Source organism: Cnephaeus nilssonii (assembly GCF_951640355.1).
Source record: "Cnephaeus nilssonii genome assembly, chromosome: 5".
Lineage (NCBI taxonomy): Eukaryota > Metazoa > Chordata > Mammalia > Chiroptera > Vespertilionidae > Cnephaeus > Cnephaeus nilssonii.
The window spans coordinates 76,238,611-76,264,996 of NC_137076.1; the positions used below are offsets into that span (position 1 = coordinate 76,238,611).

The 26,386-nt window shown below is 47.2% G+C and overlaps 2 protein-coding genes across 2 annotated transcripts in view; both read left to right on the forward strand.

The window, feature by feature from the left end:
* Positions 1–2,836, forward strand: part of PCBD2 (pterin-4 alpha-carbinolamine dehydratase 2) — a 58,208-nt gene extending 55,372 nt beyond the window's left edge. Inside the window, exon 4 of the mRNA XM_079770998.1 lies at positions 27–2,836. Within this exon, the coding sequence (XP_079627124.1) occupies positions 27–122 (96 nt within the window). The 3' untranslated portion in view covers positions 123–2,836. The remainder of the gene's footprint in view (positions 1–26) is intronic.
* CATSPER3 (cation channel sperm associated 3) lies at positions 2,462–24,423 on the forward strand (the record flags this gene model as incomplete). Its single annotated transcript, XM_079770272.1, has 8 exons — positions 2,462–2,466; positions 7,180–7,333; positions 17,671–17,910; positions 20,865–21,047; positions 21,715–21,855; positions 22,171–22,290; positions 23,129–23,286; positions 24,165–24,423. 8 exons carry the CDS (start codon positions 2,462–2,464, stop codon positions 24,268–24,270), a joined length of 1,107 nt encoding a protein of 368 aa, XP_079626398.1. The 3' UTR covers positions 24,271–24,423.
* Between the last annotated feature and the right edge of the window lie 1,963 nt (positions 24,424–26,386).

The following is a 26,386-nucleotide window of genomic DNA, read 5'->3' on the forward strand; positions in this document are numbered from 1 at the left end:
TAAAAAACTGCTTCTTTCTTTTTTAGGTCCAGATAACTCTCACCTCGCATGACTGTGGTCAGCTGACCAAAAGAGACGTGAAACTGGCCAAGTTCATTGAAAAAGCAGCTGCTTCTTTGTGATTTCTTTCAAAATGTTTGTAAAATCTTATACACATCTTAGGTGTAATGTACTTTAAGGGTGATTTACATGAACAAATTACGCTGAAAATTTAGTTCACCTATATACCACATTTTGTAAAATCAGTGTTTAAATACAAAATGATTTAAATTTGAGCCTGAGGTATTTTTTATTATACCTAAGTCACATATATAAGGCAAACCAACCGAGATAATTGTATTAATAATACAGTATTGAAAAAGAGAAGTAGCATTTTTAAAGACCAGAAATTGGGATGGAGAAGCATTCACACATTTTATAACCCAGAAATTCAAGTGATTATGTTGACTATACAAATGCATTGTGTTAGAGAGTAGTTGTAAGGTACAAAAAGAATGATAAACTCTGTAGGTAAAGGGTTGTAACCATCTATAACAATTCTTATGAAGTTAAAATTGATTCTTTAGCTGCTGTTATTAGATTACAAAGTCACAAAAATTGGGTGGGCTGTCTTGTGTTTTATTCTTACTTTTCAGGCAGGCAGTTGAAGGAAGAGGACAAGTGTTTTGTCCATAGCTTCCAGAACCTCTGACCTCTGAACTGAAGGTCTATAGCCGTTGAGCTAGAAACTACTTGGGTATTATCCAGTAACGAACTGTATTTACTCCTTGTGTTAATGACAGGAGTAAAATGGAATATAAATAATCTATTACTTAAAAATTACAATAACAGCATCTTTGAAGGAACTCAGAAATGTACTTATTAATGAGCTTAGATGTATACATAAATATTCATCCAAGGAACATGTGTTAATCTCTTGAAGCATTATTGTGGGAGGATTTAATAGGGATCATCTTTGAAACCCACCTCACTTTAGAGGCCAGAAAATTCACTCTGCATTACAATAAGCAAACCTTCCCCAGCCTCCAATTTGAGAAACTCTATAGGAACATGACAAGGAGGCTGAGCTCTCTGAAGCTAATTCTTGGCTGGTTCTGTTGGCCCGGGAGAGGCAGGTACAGTTTGCCCTGTGGGTATGGAGTGTGCAAGGAGGGGAGAAAAAGAAGGCCACCCAGACTCTGTGCTGCTGGGAGATCCAGAGTCTGGGTGCTAGAACTTATGATTCTTAAAATTCTTTCAGAGGAAAAGGCAAAGCTATGTGTTTTTATAAACGCTTATTTATAGATTTTGAGGAACTCTTATATGTTTTATTACCAAATATTTTAGTTCAGTACTTCAATTTTTTTACATGAGTTTTTAAACATGAAAAAATATTTTAAGAGTGAATAATACTGCCTAATATATGGTGATGGGAGAAGATTTGACTTTGGGTGGTGGGCACACAATGCAATATACAGAACTTGTAACTTAGAAACCCATACCTGAAACCTATATGATCATACTAACCAATGTTACCCTAATAAACTTAATTTTTAAAAAGTGAATAGTAAATTGAACTCTTATGTACTGATCACGTAGATTTAGCAATTACCAATATTTTGCCCCAGTTACTTCATATAATCCCTCATTTCCTTTTTCTTTGCTAAAGTATTTCCCTGATGGCATTTCATTTTACCCCTACGTCCTTCAGTAAATATCTCTAAAAAAATACGGCAATTTTCTTGTATAAACCAGAATGCCATTATCACACCTAACTAAATAAACCATGATTTCTTGGTATTACCTAATACCCGGGCAAAATTAATTGCCCTGAAGGTAAAAAATGTGGTTGGACAATAATTTTGTTCTAATCAGGATCCATATGAAGTCCACCCATCACATCTGGTTGTTGTGTTTTCTTAATCTTTCAATCTAGAGCAAGCAAATTCCCCTCCCTTTTCCCCAAACGCTTTCCCCATGTCATTGACTTATTGCAAAAAACTGGGTCAGGGATCCTATAGAATATTCCACCTTCTGGATTTGTTTGTTCCCTTGTGCTATAATTGAACTTGTTTCACTGTACCCTGAATGGAAACCTTTTCCTATTTTGAATGTAAGTCTGAGATGCTAAACTCATTGGCTGTTATACCTATATAGCACACTAGAGAAAGCAGGATATGGCTCATAATTGCAATGGTGAAGAGCTGAGAATGCAGCTACTAATTAGCATCTACATGGAGGGTTGACATAAGGTTCATGTTAAGGGTGACACATCTGCTTGAACTCACAAACTTTACTATAGAGAATCAAAGGTCCCACATTAAGTCTATGGAAATACTCATTGTGGTAAATTCTAACAGAGTGAATCCCCAGACTTGCTTCAAGTAACTGACATTTCAACTTGAAAGAGACATTGGCAAGGTTGGAGGCCCCCAAGTTTCCTTCTGTTCCAAATCTCTGTGTGTTGGCACTGGTGTCTCTGATGTGGTAAGTTTTGGTTTTCTTCCATTTTCTTTCTAAATGATCACTAGAGTGGAGAGGAATTAAATAGACATGACCTATGACCCCTTTAATGACCTCCATAGATAACAAAGCAGGGCCAGCCTGAAATGAAAGTTCTTTTCATAATGGCTACTTTCTGACGTTAAAAAGGTTTAGGAAATATATGGATACGTAGACTAGGCATGGTTTTTATGTTTTTGTTCTAGACAAAAAGCAGCAGCATGTATATTTTTTAACACAAACCTGAACTTTTATTAAAGTACTTGGGGCCCGGTGCATGAAATTCATGCACTGGGAGCAGGGGTCCTTCAGCCCAGCCTGTGCCCTCTCGCAGTCCGGGACCCCTCGCTCTTTACTGCTTGCCTGCTCGCTGCTCCTTACTGCTCAACTTGCTGCTCCTTAGCGCTGCTTCAGAGGCTGGAGAGGCTCCTGCCACCACTGCTGCGCTCGCCAGCTGTGAGCCTGGGTTCTGGCTGAGCAGTGCTTCCCCTATGGGAGCACACTGACCACCAGGGGGCAGCTCCTGCATTGAATGTTTGCCCCCTGGTGGTCAGGGTGCACCATAGCGACCAGTTGTTTCACCTTTTGGTCGATTTGCATATTAGGATTTTATTATATAGGATTGGGGCTACTAATGTTGGTATGAAGCAGTCTTTATACTGTCTAATTTAGCATTCAAAAATATACTGGTTGAACTCTGTAACTTCCAGTTTTGTAAAATTTCCTGTAGAGCAGCAAGAGCTGAAATAGGGCTTGACTTTAATATGTGAGATTTGTGTTTCAATGGCAGTTACTGGGACTAGTAAAGGAATGACCCTTGGCCAGGAGACTTGAGTCACCAAGCTGCCATGCCTGCTACCTGCTGACTTTCCCTGCTGTGTGCAGCTGGGGTGGTGCTGCCCAAGTCGGGCAGAGTGTGAGTTGCTGCTGAAGGGCAGAAGAGGCCCCCCTTTGGCTTCTCATCCCAGGATGCCCATGTGTCCATGAGAAGGTCTGGTTGGTTTCAGTAAACCCTGATAAACCTGTCACCTCTGACTCCATTCGCCAGCTGGAGTTCCATTCCCAGATGAGATGTCTTCATCAGTGACTGCAGAACCACATTTAGCCGTGGGTGCCAAGGAAATCCCTAAGCAGAGATTTTTCTGTTGGAAGCAGTGCTCTAAGGACAACTGGGCTCTTCTCTGCTGCTCTCAGCTGGCCATCATTCCTCACCCCTCCAAGCTTCATGAAGAATTCTTTACATTCTTATTCTCTTCTTCGTTTCTCCATTGCTTTGGTGCTGAAAAAGGGAAGGCATAAAGTGTACTGTTGGGGTTCCTGGAGATGGAATTCCACTATGCTCAGCTACTTGAGTGAGCATAGGATCTCTGGTGCCATTCATTTGTATATTCATATTGCACACACTTACTGAGGGCCTTCTGTTTGCTCGCAATGGGATGTGGCACATTGATATATTGGGGCAGGTGGAGACAGACCTGATTCAGGCTCTCTCTGAGCAACTTGCTCTAGGAATCCACTGTAGGGGATGTTAGGCAGGAGCCCAGAAGGCATTTAGGGGGGAATATGACTAAAGGAGGCAGTAAAAGGAATAGGAGGAGCTGACCCCTGAGGGAGAGAATGTAAACTGAAAAGATGAGACTAAAGTTTGAATCTTGGGACATTAATCAAAATGAGTCTTAAAACTTGATTGTTGATGGTTTTTTGTTGTTGTTCTGTTAATCTTCACCCGAGGATATTTTCCCACTGATCTTTTAGAGTGTAAAAGAGAGGGAAAGGCAGAGAGAAGCATCGATGTGAGAGAAACACATTGATTGGTTGCCTCCCGCATGTGCCCCGACTAGGGCCCAGACAAGGTATGTGACCTTGACTGGAATAAAACCCAGGACCCTTTGGTCCACAGGTTGATGCTCTATTCACTGAGCTAAACCAACTAGGGCTGACTGTTGATGATTTTAAATGGAAATATTGAGTATATAGGATGTTATTTCCCAGTTTAGTATATGGGTTGTCTACAAGAGTACTTTTCTACAAGGAATGGTCATATACACTTGTTTTAGAACACCCGGGACAGCATAGAACACCCGGGACATGGTGGGTGGTCACCTCCTTTTCTTGTGGCCTAAGAACTTAGGTTTCCAAGAATTTGACTAATTTAGCCACTGAAGATTTAATACAACAGGGTTATCCAGATCCCTTTGTCTTGATTTGCCTTAAAAACCAAAGAGGATAGGAGAAGGCAAGCAAGGGAAATATATTAATCCCAAGAACTGAACAGAGCAAAAAATTCTGTTGCTCTTGTACTTAAAACATCTCCCCATAGGCTCATCCCTTACACTCTAGGTGGTTCATATGCGTACATTCCATGCCCCCAATTAGCCTCTGTTTTGTAGGTTCTATCAAAACCTTTCCTTGCCCTTCCAGGTGTATCCAGTGCTGTGCACTTGCTCTTAGAACCCCTTGCTTTCCCCTCTTCTATCACCCCTCCTTATTGTAACATAATACTAAGGACCTCCGTCTGTCAGATCAGAGTACTTTGTGAAGAAGAAGAGGTTTTCATCTGGCCTATCTCCGGTTCCCAGTTTTAGCCCGGAACTTCACAATTGCAGTGTGCTCACAACTGTTTTTGCTGAGCTGAGGTGCACAGTGTCCTTGGGAAGAGAGGATCTGTGGATAGATGGGCTGCGGAACTTGCCCCTCCAGGGGCCTGCGGACTAGTCATGTACTGGAATGCCCAAGAATGACCTCATAAAGCAAGGATTCTCCTCATGGATCCTTCTCTGAGGTCTCTGCAATCTAGACGCCAAGGAAATCCCTAAGCAGAGATTTTCTGTTAGATGACAAAAGCGAGGAATAAAAATTGAACCTTTGGAAAATGTCTCAACCTGTATATCATCATACCCGCCCAAGGGCCATTTCCAGTACCCTGTTGGGTAATGTATCGATGTTCTGTGCGAGACTCAGGACAATTAAGTAAATATTCTCTCTTTCTATTGCTTATTAGGAATGTGCAATAGCAGTGGTAGCAGGGTGCCGGGGCTCTCAGCCTTTTCCCACAGGCACTCACCCACTTCTCAGATTGAGGTGCACGTCCTCGATGAGCTGGTTTCTCTGACGGGTGAGGTTTTATGAATGCTCAGCCAAACATCTTACTTCTTTGGCTTTAGTATCACGACTGGCTGGTTAAGTCAACTATTCAGTCACGCTCTTATTTGGCCTGTAGACGGAATGAGTAGTTTGACTTCATTTTGTCTTTTTTTGTTAGCTACTGTGTTAGATAATTTGAATGCTTTTTTTTTTTGGGGTAATTGACCCTATCTCAAATCAGATAAATTGAATGTCTTGTTTTTATACAGTATAAAAGTATATACATTGTGTATTTTTTTTACTGTTGTGAGAATGTGTTCATTTGTTATATATAATGAAAAAAAAAGTTATACTCAGAGAAAAATTGCAAAGCACAGGTAAATATAAACAAACAGGAAAAAGAATCACCTACAACCTCACCACTATCAACATTTTGGCAGATTTCCTGTCAAGTTTTCTTCTACCCATTTTTGTACAGTTGTGATAATTTTGAGTAGAGAATTTTATAACTTGTTTTGTTTTCATGTTAAAAAATTTTTTTTTTATTGATTTGAGAGAGAGAGAGAGAGATGAAATTGACTTGTTCTACTTATTTATGCATTCATTGGTTGATTCTTGTATGTGCCCTGACCGGGGATCAAACCTGCAACCTTGGTGTATTGGGACAACAGTCTAACCAGTTGAGCTACCCAGCAAGGACTGTTATTGTGTTTTGCTATCCAATGGATCATAAACATTTTTCTAAATCATGGAAAATGGATAGACATATTTTAGTATCCGTATATTTCCTGAGATTGATATGCTGTAATTTACATAACCAGTTCTTTTTGTTAGACTTTTAAATCATTTCTAAGTTCTCACTACTGTAAAATAATGCTGGGATAAACACACTTGGCCCACGTCAACTGTTTGCATTTTAGATTATATTCTTTTGGGGTAGATTCCTTGGGTCAGAGGATAGGAACAGTTCTAAGGCTTTTCAGAAAAGTATGAATTTACATTCCCCCTGGCAATTTATGAGAATGCTCCAACACACTATACTCTTGCCAGCATTAAATATTATCATGTTTAAGACTTTGCCAATTTTATAAGCAAAAATAATAGTTTTACTTAATTTCCATCTCCTTAATTAGTAGTGCTGCTGAACATTTTGGGGAAAGTTCATTGGCATTTGTATTTTCATCATTGATTTTTAAGCACCTGTCTGGGTGATTATTTGATTATTACCTGTTTTCCTTACAAGACTGACAGTATTTAGCTTTGCTCATTTTATACCTCCAGTGCCCACTGTAATGTCTGGCATGTAGTAGGAACTCAATAAAAACTTGTCAGATGAGTAAATAAAGATGATGCTTTGTTTGTTTGAGAAGGAGTGGTTACCATTCTGTTTCAGAGGTCCAGAGAGAAAGAACTGGGAAACTGAGTGAGGATAGTGATCATCATACATATTTCAGTGGTCATTCACTCAGTATTTCATTGCAGTTTTAAAGTATATATAAACTTATATTCATAGAAGAGGGAAAGCAGACTCTAGTCCCTGCAAAAAGCTATTTATTCTTTGGGGATCTCGTTGTGTTGTGAGGTAATCACACCTCTTATTCAACTTTTTGACAGGAGGAAAGATGTTCAATGTCAGGCATTTGTGAAGAGATTCTTAAGGAGTAAAGTGTTTAAGATAATTATGATTAGCACCATCTCACTTAATGCCTTTTTGGTGGTCTTGTGGACTGATTATAAAACAAGATACAACTTGTTCACACTTTTTGAGGTAAGCAGACCAGATGATCCTTTTTTTTCTTTTTATTTCACCTGTTTTAATTCTGAAAATGTTATACAGTTTTTAAGGTATTTTGTTTATGAAAATTTTCTGTAGAAAAATTCTAAGGGCTTTTAAAATATGCTCTAAAATCTAGGAAGATGGTGACAGTGGTACCATGGTTTTTTAATTTCCTTGAATCCCCTCTTAAAAAACATAGAGCAACCAAATAGCAAAATCAAAAACCCATGGGCAGCATTTGCATCAAAACTAGTTAACAAGGTGTCCTTACAAAGAGCCACAATTGTATAGGATTAGCCTTGGTGGCAGAGGAAGCGGTAAGAACCAACTCGTGACATACAGGGCATCCTCAATGAGATTAGTAACTGAATTCTCAGAAACTCTGGAGGTCAGAAGGCAATGCAATGACCTATTTAAAATTCTGAAGGAAAATATTATCAATTAAGAATTTTATATCCAGCAAAACTGTCCTTCAAAAAATGAGGGAAAAAATCAGGACATTCCTAGATAAATAAAAGCTGAAGGAGTTTGCTGCTAGTAGACCTGTTCTACAAGAAATGGTAAAGATAGCTCTCTAGGTTGAAATGTAACTAGACAGTAACTTAAGCCGTATGAAGAAATAAAGAACACTAAGAGTAATTCTATAGGTAAATATAAAAGCCAGTATTATTGTATTTTGGGTTTGTAACTTATTTTCTACGTGGTTTAAAATATAAATGCATAAAACAATGGTTATAGATTAATGGGCTCACAATTATAAAGATGTATTTTGTGGAACGATTGGTCTCTGTGATGCACACTGACTACCAGGGGACAGATGCTCAACGCAGGAGCTGCCCCCTGGTGGTCAGTGCACTCCCACAGCAGAAGCACCGTTCAGCCAGAAGCTGAGCTCACAGCTGGTGAGCGCAGCGGTGTTGGTGGGAGTCTCTCCCACCTGCACGGCAACGCTAAGGAGCGGCGAGCCAAGTGGTAAGGAGCAGCGAGCCAAGTGGTAAGGAGCGAGCAGGCGGGCAGTAAGGAGTGGTGAGCCAAGCAGTAAGGAGCGGGCAGGTGGGAGGTAAGGAGCGAGTAGGTGGGCAGTTAGGAGTGAGGGGTTCTGGTTTGCGAGAGGGATGTCCTGGTTTACAGTTAGACATCCCTGAGGGGTCCCGGATTGCGAGAGAGTGCAGGCTGGGCTGAGGGACATCCCCCTACCCCCATGCATGAATTTCATGCATCAGGCCTCTCGTTATTATATATTATTGAAGCTAAGATTGTATTAATTTAAAATAGATTGGTTATAAATTTAAGAGGTTAATTATAATCCTGAGGGTAATCACCAAAAAATAAAAATTTACAGAAAAACAAATGAGAAAGAAATGAAATTATATACTACAAAAAAAAAAAAAAATCAAGCACAAAAGAAAGCCATACATAATGGAGGAACTGAGGAACAAAAAAGATGTGACATATATAAAACAAATAGCAAAATGGCAGAAATATTTTCTTTCTTATTACTAATTACCTTAAATGTAAATTAAACTCTGAAATTTAAAAGTCCACATATATGCTGTCTACAAGAGATTCACTTGAGATCCAAATATATAAATAGGTTTAAAGTGAAAGAATGAAAAATATCTCATGCAAAAGGAAACCAAAAGAGAGCCGAGTTGGCTATAATAACAGACAAAATAGACTTTAGAGTGGCGAGCCAAGCAGTAAGGAACGGGCAGGTGGGAGGTAAGGAGCGAGTAGGTGGGCAGTTAGGAGTGAGGGGTTCCGGATTGTGAGAGGAATGTCCTGGTTTACAGTCAGACATCCCTGAGGGGTCCCGGATTGCGAGAGAGTGCAGGCCGGGCTGAGGGACATCCCCCTACCCAGTTCATCAAGAAGATATGTTTTCTCAAGTACATATTGGGAATTATTCAGTCTAGACCAGTATGGTACAGGCATAGGATAGACCAAGACCTTTGGAATAGAATTGTGATTCTAGACATAAATCAACTATCTATGGCCAATTGATTTTTTACAATGGTCTTTGCCAAGACCATTCACTGGGAGGAAAAATAGCCTCTTCATCAAATAGTGCTGGGACAACTTGATATCCACATACAAAAGAGTAAAGTTGAAGCTCTATCTCACACCCTATATAAAAATTATCTCAAAATGGATCAACATCCTAAATATAAAAGCTAGCACTCTTTAAAAAACAACATAGGGGGTAAATCTTCATGACCTTGAATTTAGCAATGGATTCTTACACACCAAGAGTATAGGTGACAACAAAAAAAGATAATTTAGACTTCATCAAAACGGAAAACATTTGTGAATCTAAGGACACTATCAAGAGTGAAAAGATAACCCACAGAATGGGAGAAAATACTTGCAAATCATCCTCTCTAATAAAATGGTAATATGCAAATTAACCATCACTCCGCTACATAAGCCACACCCACCAGCCAATCAGGGCGAGTATGCAAATTAACCCCAATCCAAGATGGCTACAGCCACAGAGAGCAAGGTTTCCCAGGTAACAGAGCAAGCCAAGCTTTCCATAGCCGTTGCAGGCCTAAGCCTCCACTCAAGCTACAAAGTTTCAGTTATAGAAGGTAAACAAATTGAAACAAATGGCGGCAGAATGGAGCTTGAGAGAGCAGGCCAGGGTTGCCGGCGGCAACAGGGGAAGCAAAGCTTTCCGCACACCCTGGCCAGGCTCACCCGATTAAGGCTACAAAGTTTCAGTTGTAGAAGGTGAATTAACTGCCACAGAAAATGGCTGCCGCCCCGGAGGGAGCAGCAGGCTTGGCTCCGCTCCAGGCTACAAAGTTTCAATTGTAGAAGGAAAATAAATTCCAGATACCAGGGCCTCCGCTAGGGTCGCCAGGGGGCATGGCCGGCCTGCAAACCACCACAGGCCCCTCGCTCAGGCCACCCCACGCCCCAAGGGAACCCCACCCTGATCCGGGACACCCTTCAGGGCAAACCAGCTGGCCCCCACCCGTGCACCAGGCCTCTATCCTATCTAATAAAAGAGTACTATGCAGATTGATCATCACTGCAACACACAATATAGCTGCCCCCATGTGGTAAAAGATCCTGCCCTCATGTGGACACAAGATGGCCAGCAGGAGAGGGCAGTTAGGAGGCACCCGGCCTGCAAGGGAGGGCAGTTGGAGGTGATCAACCCTGCAGGGGAGGGCAGTTAGGGGTGACCAGGCCAGCAGAGAAGCTGGGGGCAAACAGGCTGTCAGGGGAGCAGTTAAGCATCAACCAGGCTGGCAGCGGAGTGGTTAGGGGGTGATCAGGCTGGCAGGCAGAAGCGGTTAGGCACAATCAGGAAGGCAGGCTGGCAAGCAGTTGGGAGCCAGCAGTCCTGGATTGTGAGAGGGATGTCCGACTGCCCGTTTAGGCCCGATCCTGTTGGGATCGGGCCTAAACAGGCAGTCGAACAGGATCGGGCCTAAACAGGCAGTCGGACATCCCTCCAGGAGTCCCAGATTGGAGAGGGTACAGGCTGGGCTGAGGGACAACCCCCCGCCGTGCACGAATTTCATGCACCGGGCTTCTAGTATATTTCATAAGGGATTAATATCCATAATATATAATGAACTTCTACAATTCAACAATCTAAACAACTCAATTCAGAAAATGGACATGGAGCCTGGCCTGCGTGGTTTAGTGGTTAGAGCATTGGCCCGAGTGATTCTGCATCAACGGCACATACCTGGGTTTCAGGTATGATCTCTGAATCTGGTTGGGGCATGTGGCAGGAGACACGTGCTCTGACCAGGCTGGGGATTGAACCTGCAACCCAGGTACATGCCTTTGCCCAGGAATCAAACGTGAGACCCTTCAGTGTGCGGGCTGGTGCTCTAACCACTGAGAACACTAACTAGGGCTCAGTGGTGAAACTTCAGCAGTATTCCCTTTAAAGGTGTATTCAGTAACTATTGATAAGATTTGTATTAGACTTTTAGCCAATCCTATATAATAAAGAGGTAATATGCAAATGGACCCTCATGCCCTCACAAGATGGCTGCCTACGACCAGGCCAGCAGGAGGTTAGTGAGGGACGACCAAACGACTGAACAGCAGGCTGTGTGGGGCGACCAAGTTGGCAGGGGGGGTTAGTGAGGGATGACCAAATGACTGACCAGCAGGCTGTGTGAGGCGACCAGGCCGGTGGGGGGGCCTTGAGGGGCGACCAGGCTGGCAAGGGGGGCAGTTTGGGGCAACCAGGCCAGCAGTGGGGGCAGTTGGGGGTGACCAGACAGGTGGGGCAGTTAGGGGCAACCAGGCCAGTGGGGGGGGGGTGCAGTTGGGGGCAATCAGGCCGGCATGAGGGGCAGTTGGGGGTGATTAGGCTGGCAGGGGGGCAGTGAGGAGCAACTAGGCCAGCAGGGGGGGGCAGTTGGGGGCAACCAGGTCGGCAGGGGGGCCAGTTAGGGGTGACTAGGCAAGCAGCGGGGCAGTTGGGGGCGACCAGGTTGGCAGGGTGGGCAGTTAGGGGTGACCAGGCTGGCAGAGGGGGGCAGTTGGGGGTGACCAGGCTGGCAGGTGGGGCAGTAAGGGCTGACTAGGCTGGTGGGGGAGGCAGTTGGGGGCAACCAGGCTGGCAAGGGGGGGGCAGTTAGGGGCGATCAGGCCAGCACACAGAGGCAGTGAGGGGCAATCAGGCCGGCGGGGTGGGGGGGGTGGCAGTTAGGGGCGACCACACAGGCAGGCAGGTGAGCGATTAGGAGCCAGTGGTCCATGATTATAAGAGGGATGTCTGACTGCTGGTTTAGGCCTGATCCTAGGGCCTAAACCGGCAGTCAGACACCCCCCGAGGGGTCCTGGATTGGAGAGGGTGCTGGCTGGACTGAGGGGACCCCCTACCCCGGTGCATGAATTTCATGCACCGGGCCTCTAGTGAATAATATAAGAAAAAGTAAAAAGCATTAAGAATTAGAAAGTTTTGCCGAAACCGGTTTGGCTCAGTGGATAGAGCATCGGCCTGCGGACTGAAAGGTCCCAGGTTCGATTCTGGTCAAGGGCATGTGCATTGGTTGCGGGCACATCCCCGGTAGGGGGTGTGCAGGAGGCAGCTGGTCGATGTTTCTCTCTCATCGATGTTTCTAGCTCTCTATCCCTCTCCCTTCCTCTCTGTAAGAAATCAATAAAATATATTAAAAAAAAAAGAATTAGAAAGTTTTAAAAAAGTTGTCATTATTTACAGGTGATATGATTTCTCATAGAAATCCTAAAAAAATCTGAAAAATTATTAATAAAGTTAATAAGTAAATGAGTCTAGCTAGTTTGCTGGATATATGATTATTAAACAAAATTAAATATATTTAATTTATCAGCAAAAGAAATAGCACTCCTAATAACAAAATATAAAAAGTATTTAGAGGCAAATCTAATAAAAGATTAGCGTGATCTTTAAGGAGAAAAAAATAAAAACATATAAAGGTTGTTAAAGAAGACACAAAGAAATGGAAAGATATATCAGATCATGAATAAGGCTCAGTTTCTTAAAGATGTAATTTCCCCCAATTAATCTATAAAATAAGATTAAGAAGTCTGGCAGGGTTTTTTTTTAATATATTTTTATTGATTTTTTACAGAGAGGAAGGGAGAGGGATAGAGAGCCAGAAACATCGATGAGAGAGAAACATCGACCAGCTGCCTCCTGCACACCCCCTACCGGAGATGTGCCTGCAACCAATGCACATGCCCCTGACCGGAACCGAACCCAGGACCCCCGAGTCCGCAGACCGACACTCCATCCACTGAGCCAAACCGGTTTCGGCCTGGCAGGATTTTTTTATGGGATGTCAAAAGTTGATGGTAGAATTTAGATAAAAGAATGAAAGGCAAAGGAAAACCAAGGTGATTTTGAAAGGTAAAAGGGAGGCTTGGTAGATTAGATTTTTTAAAGGTAAAGCTTTAGTAATTAAGGCAGGATAAAGATGCAGGGATAGACAAATAGACCAATAGAATAGGAGAGAGTACACAAAACAGACCCTGGCCTTTATGGAGACCAGGTATCCTCAGATGGCACTGCAGATGAGCAGTGCAAGGATAGACTTCATTAAGTGGTATTAGGATGATTGATTGTGCATATGGAGGAAAAATACAATTGAATCCCTACCTCACAGCACACAGGACTGGATTAAAGACCTAACTTGAAAAGTGCAACTTTAAAATGCCCAGAAGAACATATAAAACACACACACACACACACACACACACACACACACACACACACGCACACACACAGGACCTGAGGACGAAAGGTGTTCTTTTTAAAAAAATAAATATTTTTATTTATTTCAGAAAGAGGAAAGGGAGTGAGAGAGAGAAACATCAATGATAAGAGAGAATCATTGATCGGCTGCCTCCTGTATGTCCCCTACTGGGGATTGAGCCCACAACCCAGGCATGTGCCCTGACCAGGAATCAAACCATGACCTCCTAGTTCATAGGTCAATGCTCAACCACTAAGCCACACCGGCTGGGTGAGGGAAGGTATTCTTTTTTTTTTTTTTAATATATTTTATTGATTTTATTACGGAGAGGAAGAGAGAGGGATAGAGAGTTAGAAACATCAATGAGAGAGTAACATCGATCAGCTGCCTCTTGCACACCCCCTACTGGGGATGTGCCCGCAACCAAGGTACATGCCCTTGACCGGAATCGAACCTGGGACCTTTCAGTCCGCAGGCCGATGTTCTATCCACTGAGCCAAACCGGTTTCGGCAGGAAAGGTATTCTTAAAATACAAAATGCACAAGCATGACACACTCCAGATTTTCAATAGGATTACCTTTGTGGAAAGGGTAGGAGATCTGAACAATGAAAGGTAAGGCTTTGTTTCTTTTTTTTTTTTTTTTTAATGTATTTTATTGATTTTTTACAGAGAGGAAGGGAGAGGGATAGAGAGCTAGAAACATCGATGAGAGAGAAACATCCATCAGCTGCCTCCTGCACACCTCCCACTGGGGATGTGCCCGCAACCCAGGTACATGCCCTTGACCGGAATCAAACCTGGGACCTTTCAGTCCACAGGCCGACGCTCTATCCACTGAGCCAAACTGGTTAGGACAAGGCTTTCTTTCTTTCTTTTTTTTTTTAAATATATTTTATTGATTTTTTACAGAGAGGAAGGAAGAGGGATAGAGAGCTAGAAACATCGATGAGAGAGAAACATCGACCAGCTGCCTCCTGCACACCCCCTACCAGGGATGTGCCCGCAACCAAGGCACATGCCCTTGACCGGAATCGAACCTGGGACCTTTCAGTCCGCAGACCGACGCTCTATCCACTGAGCCAAACCGGTTTTGGCAAGGCTTTGTTTCTTAAGCTGGGTGGTAGTATATGGTTGTTCATTATATTATTCTTTATACCTTTTTGTGTATCTTAAATATTACGTAGTATTTTTTAAAAAGTAAATGATCACAATGTGGAGACCACAAATATAAGTATGCAGGACAAGTAAAAACACCAGCTGTCTTAATGTTATCCAAATGGGTAGTTGTGGCTAGAGTTACAGCATCTGACAGCATCTGACATATGTGTAAAAGGTGGTATATCTCAGAAATATTTCTATTTCCTTTCAGACACTCTGTAACCCCTTTCAACCCAATCCAACCCAAACTCATCTCAGTTGAAGGCACCCCAGTATCTCTGCCTGAAACACTGGTCTTCCTTGCCTCTTCTCTTCCCTATGCATCCTTGAGTCCATCAGCAAGTCCCCTCATCACCACCTACAGAAGACGTACAGAATCTATCATCTTCTCCACACTCCACACTGTCCCTCATCAAATCCACCAAACCTCCTCTCTTGCCTATATGACGGCTAGAAATAATTCTAAGGTAAAATAAAAGTTACCTTTTCCCTAACTTGCCTCCCAGTCGCCAGGTTTGCCAGCTCCCCCACAGTCTCTTTTCAACTGAGATCTCTTAAAAATGTAAATCAGATCATATCACTCTCTTGCTCAAAATCCTCCAAGGCTGAGATTAAAATTCAGAGCCCTCACCAGCCTGCAAGGCCTTCCCTCCATGGCCTGCATCTCCTGCCCTGCTCGCCCTTTCCATTCCAGCCATGCTCACTTTGCCGTTCCTGTAACAACTCCTTCCTCACCTTAGGGCTCGCATGCTCACCATTTGGTGAGCTTCAGTGGGGCCTCCACTCACCACCTTTTCTAAAATAGTTGCCACAACTGCCCCTCCCCCACCGGACCAGTCCCTCTATCCCCTTTGGCTGTTTCATTTTCCTTCCTATCTGCTGTAGAATTTGTTTAAGCATTTATTTCTGTCTTCACTACCAGACTGTAAGCTTCGTGGGGGCTAGACATTTTCTTTCTTATTCATTGTTGCATTTTCTAGTGCCTGAATGGTACTTGCTTGGCACATGCTCAATCAAAGCTTCTTCAATGAATGAATGATGATAGGGAAAAACTTAGATGACTTCAAAAAGTACCTTTTGGTCCCTGGCTAGGTGGCTTGATTGGTTGGAGTGTTGTCCATACACCAAAAAGTTGCAGGTTTGATTCTTGGTCAGGGCACATACCTAGGCTGTGTGTTCAATCCCCAGTCGGGGAGTATATAGGAGGCAGCCAATCGATGTTTCTCTCTCACATTGATGTTTCTCTTTCTCTCTAAAATGAATTTTAAAAAAAAGTGCCTTTTAATAAATATAGCACAGCAAAAGAAACTATCAACAAAACGAAAAGCGAGCCCGCTGTATGGGAGAACATATTTGGCAATGATACATCTGATAAAGGATTAATATCCAAAATATATAAAGAACTCACACAACTTAACAAAAGGAAGACAAACAATCCAACTGAAAAATGGGCAAAGGACCTAAATAGATACTTCTCCAAAAAGGACATACAGATGGCCAAGAGATATATGCAAAAATGCTCAAAGTCACTAATCGTCTGAGAGATGCAAATCAAAATGACAATGAGGTACCATCTCACACCTGTCAGAATGGCTACCATTAACAAACTAACAAATGACAAATGCTGGTGAGGATGTAGAGAAAAGGGAACCCTTGTGCACTGCTGGTGGGAATGCAGACTGGTGCAGTCATTATGGAAAACAGTATGGAGTTTCATCAAAAAATTAAATATGGATCTGCCATTTGACCCAGTGATCCCTCTTCTAGGAATATATCCTAAGAAACCCGAAATACCAATCAGAAAGAATGTATGCACCCTTATGTTCATAGCAGTACATTTTACAATAGCTAACATCTGGAAACAGCCCAAGTGCCCATTAGTAGATGAGTGGATAGAAAAGCTGTGGTACATTTATACCATGGAATACTATGCAGCAGTAAAACGGAAGACTCTCTTACCCTTTGAGACAGCATGGAGGGACCTGGAGAGTATCATGCTAAATGAAATAAGCCAGTCAGAGAAAGATAAGTATCACATGATCTCACTCATATGTAGAATCTAAGTAACAAACTGATGAACGAACAGAGTGGATCCAGAGACTCGAAGCATGGAACAGAGTGTGGAATCTTAGAGGGAATTTGGGGGAGGGTGGGAGGTAATCAACCAAAGACCTTGTATGCATATATGCATAACCCATGGACACAGATAATAGGGTGCTGAAGTCCAGGGGCGGAGGGGAGGGGGCAGGGGCAGGCTAAAGAGGGTTAAAGGGGGTAAAAAGGGGACATATGTAATACTTTCAACAATAAAGAATTATTTAAAAAAATAAAAGTTGAGATACGCAAAGACAAAGAAAGAACGAAAGAAAGAAAGAATGAAAGAGAAGTGCCTTTTTAGTAGATATAAAGCCACTGGAATTGTAGATGCATAAGAATTTGAATAAGATTATTTCATAAAGTATAAACATGGAAGGAAGGCAGAATATTCTTTAGAAACAGATTAGTTAACTGGTGTGTAAGTATGTGATTAAATAGAGTAAATATGAGGAGATGTGCATTTCATCTGTATATAGAAGTTTGGATATTCAGGGTGGCCAGGGACTCTTGAGACCTTTTCTTTGGGAAACCTTACATTCAGGGTGCTCATCATGTTGTGTTGCCTCATCCTGGTGCCTATCTAGTCATTCAGCCTGTCGGTCAGTCAGTCATTCCCAAGTGTGCTGGGTCAAACCTAGCACCAGGCTTCAGACTGAGGGGCAGGGAAAGAGAAGGAGAAGGGAACCAGGCACATTGAGTGTGTACTGTGTGTCAGGGACTCTGCCTGGATCTCTCTCTCTCATGTGGGTGACTTAGGAGCCCCTACCCCCAGCCAGCACACACCTGGTTGGGTGGTCCAAGCAAGGAGAGGGCCAGGACTATAGATCTGACCCCCCAAACCTTGCCACTTCTGCAGGTCTCAGAGATCTTCTTTGTGGCCATATATAGCGCCGAGTTCTATATGAAGCTCTACGTGGACCCCATTGACTTCTGGAAGGACGGCTACAACCTGCTAGACTTGACGATCATCATCGTTATCTCAATCCCCTATGCCCTCCGCAAGATCAAGGGCAAGCACTACCCTCACCTCAAGATTGCTAATGGCATGCAGTCTCTGCGCATCCTCAAGCTTATCACCTATAGCCGGGGCATCCGGGTGAGTGACTGGGAGTGTGTGGTTCCGGGAGTGCAGGTGACAGGGTCTAGCTGCCCACCAGCCCTTGATGAAATAATAATTGTGCTCCTATCATCCAGTTATTGAGTCCTACTATATAGCAGGTTGATCATTACTGAGATTACCTCAGTTAATCTTAAAACAATTGTAGGAAAGGTATTATGAGCCCCATTTTATCGATAAAGAAATTGAGGCCCCAGGTCACTCAGCAGGTGATGCCAGAGACTGGAAAGGTGTGTCTCGCTCTAGAGGCCACCTGGCCTTTCCCTCTCCCCGTGCTGCAAGGTGGACCATCTTCTCATGGCACAGACTCTTCAAAGTACATGCCCGGGGCGGGGGTGGGGCTCCAGCTTTCTGGTGGCCTGCTTTCCCCAAACAGCTAAAAATCTGCTGCTGCTTTTGATGGGGACAGTCTCATTACTTGGTTCAGGTGGCTCCGGCAGTGCTGCTCCTGCTGAGAAGGGGTGACCGGCCTTTCCTCGGCTCAGAAGGTTTCAGAACAAATCTCAGAGCTGACCCAAGCATACCCTTAGTATTCCGCCTGGATGCAGGATGTTTGCCCTGGCTCGGCCCCCAGTGTCCACGCTTCTCCAGGAAGGGGCTGGTTTGGACCTACTTGACCAGTTAGGGTGTGTGAGCCTGTTTGGCTGAGAAATCACTTCCAGCCTAGCCTGTGTGTCTGTCCAGGGCCTAGGCCTGACACTCAGGGACCCCAGTCCTAGGTGGAGAAGAGAAGGAGAATGTTAAAGGGCTCCCCCTGCCACAGGGCCCCAGTCATTCATTCCTTGCCCTCACAGAGTCACACACGTGTATGTGTTCCCTCCCAAACAATGTAGTCCAGCCCTCCTCTTGTGGTGAAGCTTTTGGGAAGAGGTGTCTATACCCCCAGACCCCACTTCCTTTTCTGGCATTTATGCCCTGGCTTCTTCCCTCCACTCGAAGTAGCTAGTCTCTCTGAGGTTACCCACAACCTCCTTGTTCCAAGTCCACTGGCCATCTCCCTTGGCAGCCTTGTCCCTGCCTCTTCTTGGTTTTCCTCCTGCCGCTCGGGCATGACTCTTTGGGTACGTATGTCCTTCGCCGGCTCCTAAGTGTTGTTTTCCAAGGACTATGTCCTGAGTTCTCCTCTTTGCATATTCTTTTTGGGTGATCTTTTCCACTTTTCAGGAGTCTTTACCTGCCCACATCTCTCTCTTTGACCTTCAGACCCAACTGCCTCCTGGGCATCTTGCATGCTCCTCAAACTCAACGTGTCTAAACTAGAAGTTATCACTCTCCCCCATCCCCACGCTCAGATCCCAAACCTTGGCTCTCCTCCTCTATTTTATCTTTTGCTGAAAAGCACCCCTCCAACCCTATTCAACTTCCAAGTAATAAATTTGAATGTTCGCTTTGATTCCTCTCACCCAAAGTCCTGCTGTATGGCCTCCTAAATAGTTATTGACTGTTTTCATCCCTATAGTCATTTTTTCTCCATCACCGTCCATCCACCTTTACCTGAATTCCTGCAATGACTTCCCACACTACGGAGAGTTTTGTATCAGAAATGTCCCAGCAGCTGGGGGAATCTCTAACGTGCATGTCATGTCAGGACGCCCTTCCTTTGGAAACCTGAGCCTGGCTCCCCTTGCTTGTAGGCTAGAGACAGACCCAATAATTGATCTGGAAGTGGGGATGGGAGTATCTAAGGTGCTGGGCATTGGAGTCGAAGTGTAGGTTCAAGAGTAAGGTGGGTGGCCAGGAGAGAAAACTGGGAGGTAAGTGCCAGGTCGGGGGCACCAAGGGAGGAGGGTCTAAAGTGGTGCAAGGGTCGCTGGAGATGAGGAAGTCAAGTGAGGAGGAGACCTGGGGGATGGTGGGTATCCATAGAGTTGCTGAAGGCCCCCAGGATGGCAGCAGGATGGGGTGGAGCCTGGGGGAGAGATTTTGAGACACGGGGTGGAGAGGGAAGCTGGAAGGTTTGCCCTGCTCAGAAGCAGGGGCTTTGTCCACGGAGGCGGAGGCTCCGAGGATAGGGCAGAGGGTGGCCTCCTGCATCAGGCCGTGGGGGACAGGCAGACTCCCTTGAGAGGGCTGCTGAGGAGTGATGTCCTCAGGCAAGAGAGGGTCCTCTGGGGAGGCCGTGGAGTGACGGTGGTGGCACGAGGCAAAGGTCTTGAGAGTTGGGCCCATGTTCTGCCACTGTATTGGAGTGTGACCCTGGCCAAGCCCTTTTCTTCTCTGAGCCTCTGACCCCTCATCTTGATGTGGGAAGAATGATAACACCTACCTATCTTGAAATGATGTCTGTGACAGCGTCTATGTAGGTGAACATGTATTGAGCACCTACTACATGCAAGCCCCTGGGTCATGAAGAATGAATGATGAGGAGCTATGCACGGTGCTCCCCAGCAGGGGGCAATGTAGTGGGAGGTGAGACGAAGTTCACAAGACAGAGACTTGCCTGGGAAATGGGGCCCAGAAAGAATGGGAAGCCACCTTCCTCTCAGCCCTCTTTATTCCCACTACCTGAGTGGCTCCCTCTTCTTCCTGGGCCTGAAAGAGCATTCAGGGCTGGTCCTCAGGGAGAAGCAGGACACCTTGGGATGACCATGAAACCAGGAAGGGGTTCAAGTGGCTGATGGGGGGACTACCCAGACCTGAGACAGCACACGATCTGCCCACAGATGACAGAGAGTGAGGCCAGGCATTGGTCCAGCCCTCAATCTGGGCAGAGCTCCCCTCCCTCCTCCACTCCTTTCCCCTCCCTCCCTCCCTTCCTCCCTCCCTACTTCCCTCCCTCCCTTTCCCCTCCATCTCTCCATCCAACCACTGGTGGAGCATCTACCACATGCAGACAGGGCACTGGATGCTGGGGACAGCTGTGGTCTGGGCAGACTGGACCTGAGCCCCACCCCGCCTGCAGCCTTGCCTAGTCCCGTGCCTCTGCCTTGCAGACGCTCATCACCGCCATTGGGCAGACATTCTACACTGTGGCCTCTGTGCTCATCCTGTTCTTCATCCTGATGTACATCTTCGCTATCCTGGGCTTCTGCCTGTTTGGAGATCCAGATAAGGGTGACCTGAAAAACTGGGGGAACCTGGCTGTGGCCTTCTTTACCCTCTTCAGCTTGGCGACGGTACTGTGTTTGGGAACAGTGGTGGGGGAAGGGGCCTTGAGAAGGGACTGTCAGCTGGTGTGAGTGTGTGGACATTCTGGGCTTCCCGTGGGGCCTTCCCCATGTTTGGACACTTCGCTGGTCTGGGGAAGCTGAGGCAGAAACTAGTGTCCTGGCCAGGGTCCCTCTCTGTCTCTAATCTTGTGACTCCCTAGAGCATTCCCATTCGTCTCACAGGGTTGTAAAAATTTCAGAGTTCTCAAAAGATGATTCATTTGGATTAAGTTTAATTTAGAAGTGAAACCCATGTCACATAGCCTTTTTGAAACAGTCTGTCACAAATCCACCCAAGTCTAGAAGTCTGGACTCTGTTGGGCTCTGGAAAGACTGGAGTCTATCCGAAGACGGCCTTGGCAGAGAGGCCGTGTCTTCTGGGAAGAATGGGAAGCCTTTTGGAGCAGACCCCCAGGGCACCTTGGCCAGAAGTGCCCCCACCCAGTGAGTGGTGCCCTGTACCACCAGGCCACCCGTCTGCACTGGACTCAGTGGACTGGGGATGTGTGCAGGGGCTGATATGGAGGAAGTGACAACCTCCATCTAGTGGGGTGAGGGCTCCCCTAAGGTAGGTGAGCAGGAGGCTTACACCACTGGGCCTTGACACTTGGCATGCCTTCCCCTGCCTGAGCAGGTTGATGGCTGGACAGACCTGCAGCAGCAGCTGGACGACAGGAATTTTATTCTGAGCCGAGCATTCACCATCATCTTCATCTTGCTTGGCTCCTTCGTCTTCCTCAGCATGTTCGTGGGTGTGATGATCATCCACACCGAGGTGAGCTGCATGCGTAAGGATTGGGGGTCGGCTTTGGTGTGACAGGCGGGGCTGTGGGCCAAGTCTCCAGGGAGGACCTGAGCTTTCTCCATCCTAAAGCGGAGGGGAGGTGGCCAGGTGGGCAGGAGCGTGGGAAGTCACAGCAGCTGCACTGGCAGCTTGAGTTGGGGGCTGGCCCTGTATGGAGGGTTCCTCCTGCTAAAGGGTCTGAGCAGCAGTGCAAGGCTAGGGAAGAAGAAAGACGGGGGCGGGAGGGTGGTGGTGGTATGCAGTGGGAGCCCTCACTTTCCCTCGTCACCCCACCCCACTCTCCAGAACTCCATCAAAAAGTTTGAGCGGGAGCTGATGCTGGAGAGGCACCTGACGCTCATGAAAGAGAAGCAGGTGATCGTGAAGCGGCAGCAGGAGGAGGTCAGCAGGCTGATGAAGACACAGGTAGGTGATCTCCACAGGCAGGTGGGCAGCACCTGCATGGACAGTCAGGGCGGAAGCAATGGCCAAAAAACGGGAGTGGAAGGTGGCCTCAGGCATCTGCGGCCTTAGGTGAGGCAGGTAAGACCTCCTGTATTTCCCAGAATCAAGCTTTATTTCCTGTACGTTTGTATTTCTCTGGACCTGTGAATGCGGAGTGCTGTGGTTACAATAGTATTTCCCTCCTTCCCGGCAGGGCTGTTCTGCTGGGCCTTGGCGTGGAGTGCTCTTGTTACCGAGGCCTCACTGGGCGCCAGGCGGGCACGGCCCCCGTCCTCTGCGTGGGTGAGGCCACGGAGGCCCTGACAGGTGTTCCTACCCTGGTTTTCTAAACCGAACAAGAATGAGCACAACAGGCTGGAGATTTTGTCAGGCAGGACACAGCTGTAAAGGGCTGGGCGTCTTCTCTTTGCAGCCCAAGTGCTCTGAGCTCCCTACGTGGAGCCCTGGTGCTCTGCCAGGTCCTGAGCCGGACTCTGCCCCTCTCTCCCCACGTGGTCAGCACCTCCCTCCTCAGCCTCTGCCCTGAGGCAGAGACATCTGCCTTTCTTGACTGTGTTCAAGGTTAGTTCAGGGCAGGTGAGACCATGCTGAACCCCATTCTGGCTCTCACCGGTCCCTTTCTGTGTCACCTGTTCTCAGTGATGGTAGCTCAGGAGGCTCCCTCGGTCAGAGAGTCCAAGTTCAGACAGGGCCAGGGTCAGCCCTCCGCCTGGGCCCCTTGTGGAGGGTCCCCAGGTTTCTGTACATTTTGAGAATCACCTCCTCCTTGTCATTGATCTCTCTATGCCTTCCTCTCTAGGCAAATGTTGACTACAAAAGTTTTGGTGAGCTGGTGGAGAACTTCAAGAACACCCTGCAGCACACTGACCCCATGGTCTTGGATGATTTTGGCACTAGCCTGCCCTTCATCGACATCTATTTGTCCACTCTGGACAACCAGGACACTACGATTTACAAGTCAGTCCCAGCACCACTGACCTAGCCCTAGGGTGCCAGGACTTTCCTGGCCTCACTTCCTTGAGGGCAGGGCCATGCCAGGTGCCCTGGGAAAGCAAGGGGGGCAATGGCTGGGCGGAGCCAGGCCCTTCGAGGGGTACAGGGTTCCATGTATGCACAGGGGCTGGACTCTGCCCCCTGCCCCTCCCCAGCCTGCCCTGGCCTGCATTTAAATGCTGGCTCCTCGGACTCCCCAGGCCCTTCCTCACTAACCCTTATTCAGGGGCAGAGGAAAGAGCTGAGGCTTCTGGCCTGGTTCTGCTAGGGCCTTCCTCCGTGACTCTGGGCAAGTCTCTGCCCCTTCCCCCCTGCCTCATGAGGCTGCTGGGCCGATTCTATGGAAATGAGAGCTTGGCCTGGCCCAGCGCCGTGCTCCGTGCAAGTTAGCTGGGGTTTTACTGGCCATTACTGCCAGGAAGGGGACCTGGGCATGGGCATTAAGGAGCCACCTTGGGCTCTTGAACAAGGAGGGACAGGATTAGCTTAGCTTCTTGACAGACGTATCCTGGAGGGCTTTGTGGACAGGAGGAACTGGAAGGAGGGCATCAGGGAACACCCACCTTGGCCCAGAGGGGACCAGGCAGGGTCTGGTCTTCTCTGCAGTCACCACACAGAGCCCAGGAGTTTGTTGTCCCCAACCTGACTCATGCAGTGAAATGACTCCATCCAGGCCCCAGGTGGAATGGAATGGCAGACCTGGCTTCTGGCCCCTGACTGGGCTCTAAAGTCCTTTCTCTTTCCTGACCCCACACCTGCTAGGGGTGGTGAGTGCCAGGTGCGGGCCTGCGATGGCACAGAGCCCGCCCCTGCGCTCAGGCCCTCTCCTGCCCCACTTGCAGGCTCCAAGAGCTGTATTACGAGATTGTGCACGTGCTGAACCTGATGCTCGAAGACTTGCCCCAGAAGAAGCGGTCGCTTTCCTCAGCCAAGATTGACGAGAAGTAGCGTGGCTGGGCACCCGGCGCCGAGGGCCTGCCAGGCTGTGGCAGCCCCCATTAAACACAGGCTTTCTGAACCCGCCTCTTCACGGTTGCTGTGAGCATGGCGTTTCCCCACCTTTGGGGGTTGGGTCTGGACGGGTGCCCATGAAGCCTGATCCTCTGACACCATCCACCTCATGACACAGCCAGGCCTTGGGAGTGAGAGGAGGAGGCTCAAGACTCATCCTGGCCGGTGGCCACTTCCAGGGCCACGCTGGGTCTCTCCTCCTTGACCCCAGCAGCAAGAACCCACTGTGTTCCTGGGAAGCCACCTGAGGACCCCAGGCCTAGCCGCCCCGAGTGCCTGGCCCCTTTGAGCTGATGTGGCCTCTTCCCTCGGAACCTCTGCTGGGCTCAGCTACGGGCCGCCCCACACCTGGCAGAGCTGCATCTCTCTGTGGGCCCAGTGCTCTGGGGACCCCTCTTTGGAGTCGTCTCTGCTCTCTCCTAGGCTCACAGTGGTCATGGTGCGCCAGGTGTGCAACTGTGACTGGCAGGACTCTGTTGTGCGGCCATGGAGCTCAGGGTGGGCGGGTCTGGCTGGCCAGCAACAGGCACTTTGGGCTGCTTCCCCTCGTGTGGCTGGTTAGGACTCCCCACGGAAAAGGTGCGATTTTCCGCAACAGTCCTAGCCACATGACTGCCAGAGCTGCCCAGGGCCCGGTCCCAACTGCTCTGGTCATGACGGGGCCATCCGAAGGCCCAGGTAGGGCAGGGCGGCTGGTATCCCCTGTTCCCAATGGGCCAGGCCAGAGGTCTGGCTGTTTCCCTCTGCTCTACTGCTGGGGAGTATTCTTGAGGCCTGTCACCTTGGCAGTTACATCTCAGACAGAGGGAGGGGCGGGTTCTGGGTAGACCTGGTGCGGGAGACCAGCACCCACAGCTGAGTGCGGAAGGATCCCAGACCCACACTGGGGAGTCAGGTCAGCAGAAAACACATTGGGTAGAGTTGAGAGTGACTGGACAAAAGGGCTCCAGGCCTGGGTGACAGCACCCCTGAGGCCACATGACAGGGGCAGGTGGAAACCTATATTCATGGTTTTGTTTATACATTGACTGTTTACAGAGCTGTGTTGGGTGCTGGGGGTTCTGTGAAGAGAAGCCCACAATCTAGTCCTGGCCCCCTGGTGCCTACGGTTGTGTAGTGAGGACAGAAGTCCAGTCAGACTGGAAGAAAGTTTCCCTGAGGAAGTGACAATGTTTGTTTGCAGAGAGCACGCATCTTGTAAGATACTCAAGTCATTTCCATTTGCAAATGTTCACATTCTCAGGACCAAATTGAGAATTGTGTGAACAATGCCAAGGATAGCTCTGGAGAGTGCAGCCTGCGGCCATGCTCTGGGGAGCCCTCTGGGGCAGGGATTGTACCCTAGCTGCTCCCTGGGGTGGCGAGAACTTTGTGCCAATGCCTGGGGAGGTGGGCCTGAAGTTAGCAGGGTGTCTGTGCCCTCGGAGGGCAGGTAGGAGCTCAGGGCCTATGCGTTCAATGCCTGACCAGGAGGGCCGGTGGCTTCCAGGGGTGCTCTGGTGGGCCGGCACAGGGCAGGTGGGCCTCAGGCAATGGCTCCATTTACCGGAAAGGGGGGAAAGCAGACATTGCCAAGTGCCCACACTGGCTGTGCCAACCTCGTTCAGGGGGATTTGAAAACACATCACTGGGCAATGCCCCAGGCATCTCGAAACTTCCTTCAGGGAGGCAAGTTAGAAAGCACCGAGGTTTTGGAGTCAGAGACCTGGATTCCTTCATCTGGTGACCTTAGGCAATATGTCTCAGCGGTTTCCTCTGAGAAGTGGGCTGATAAACTGACCAGCTATAAAGATCAAATAAAATACACATGAGAGTGTGAAAAAAGACGTAGTCAACTTATGGTTTGTGCTATCTGGCTGTCAGCTCTGCCTCTGCTTGGTGGCCGGATGCAGAGTGGGCTATGCCAGTCAGGGGTTGAGTCGCAGTGGCAAGAGAGTAAGAAGTGAGAGCCGGGAACAGTGGTCAGGCACCTGCGGGGGTGGGGGTGACAGTGCAGAATGGGCACACGCAAGGCGGGCCTGGTGGGAAGGTCTGGGTCCCAGGCCCAGCAGGG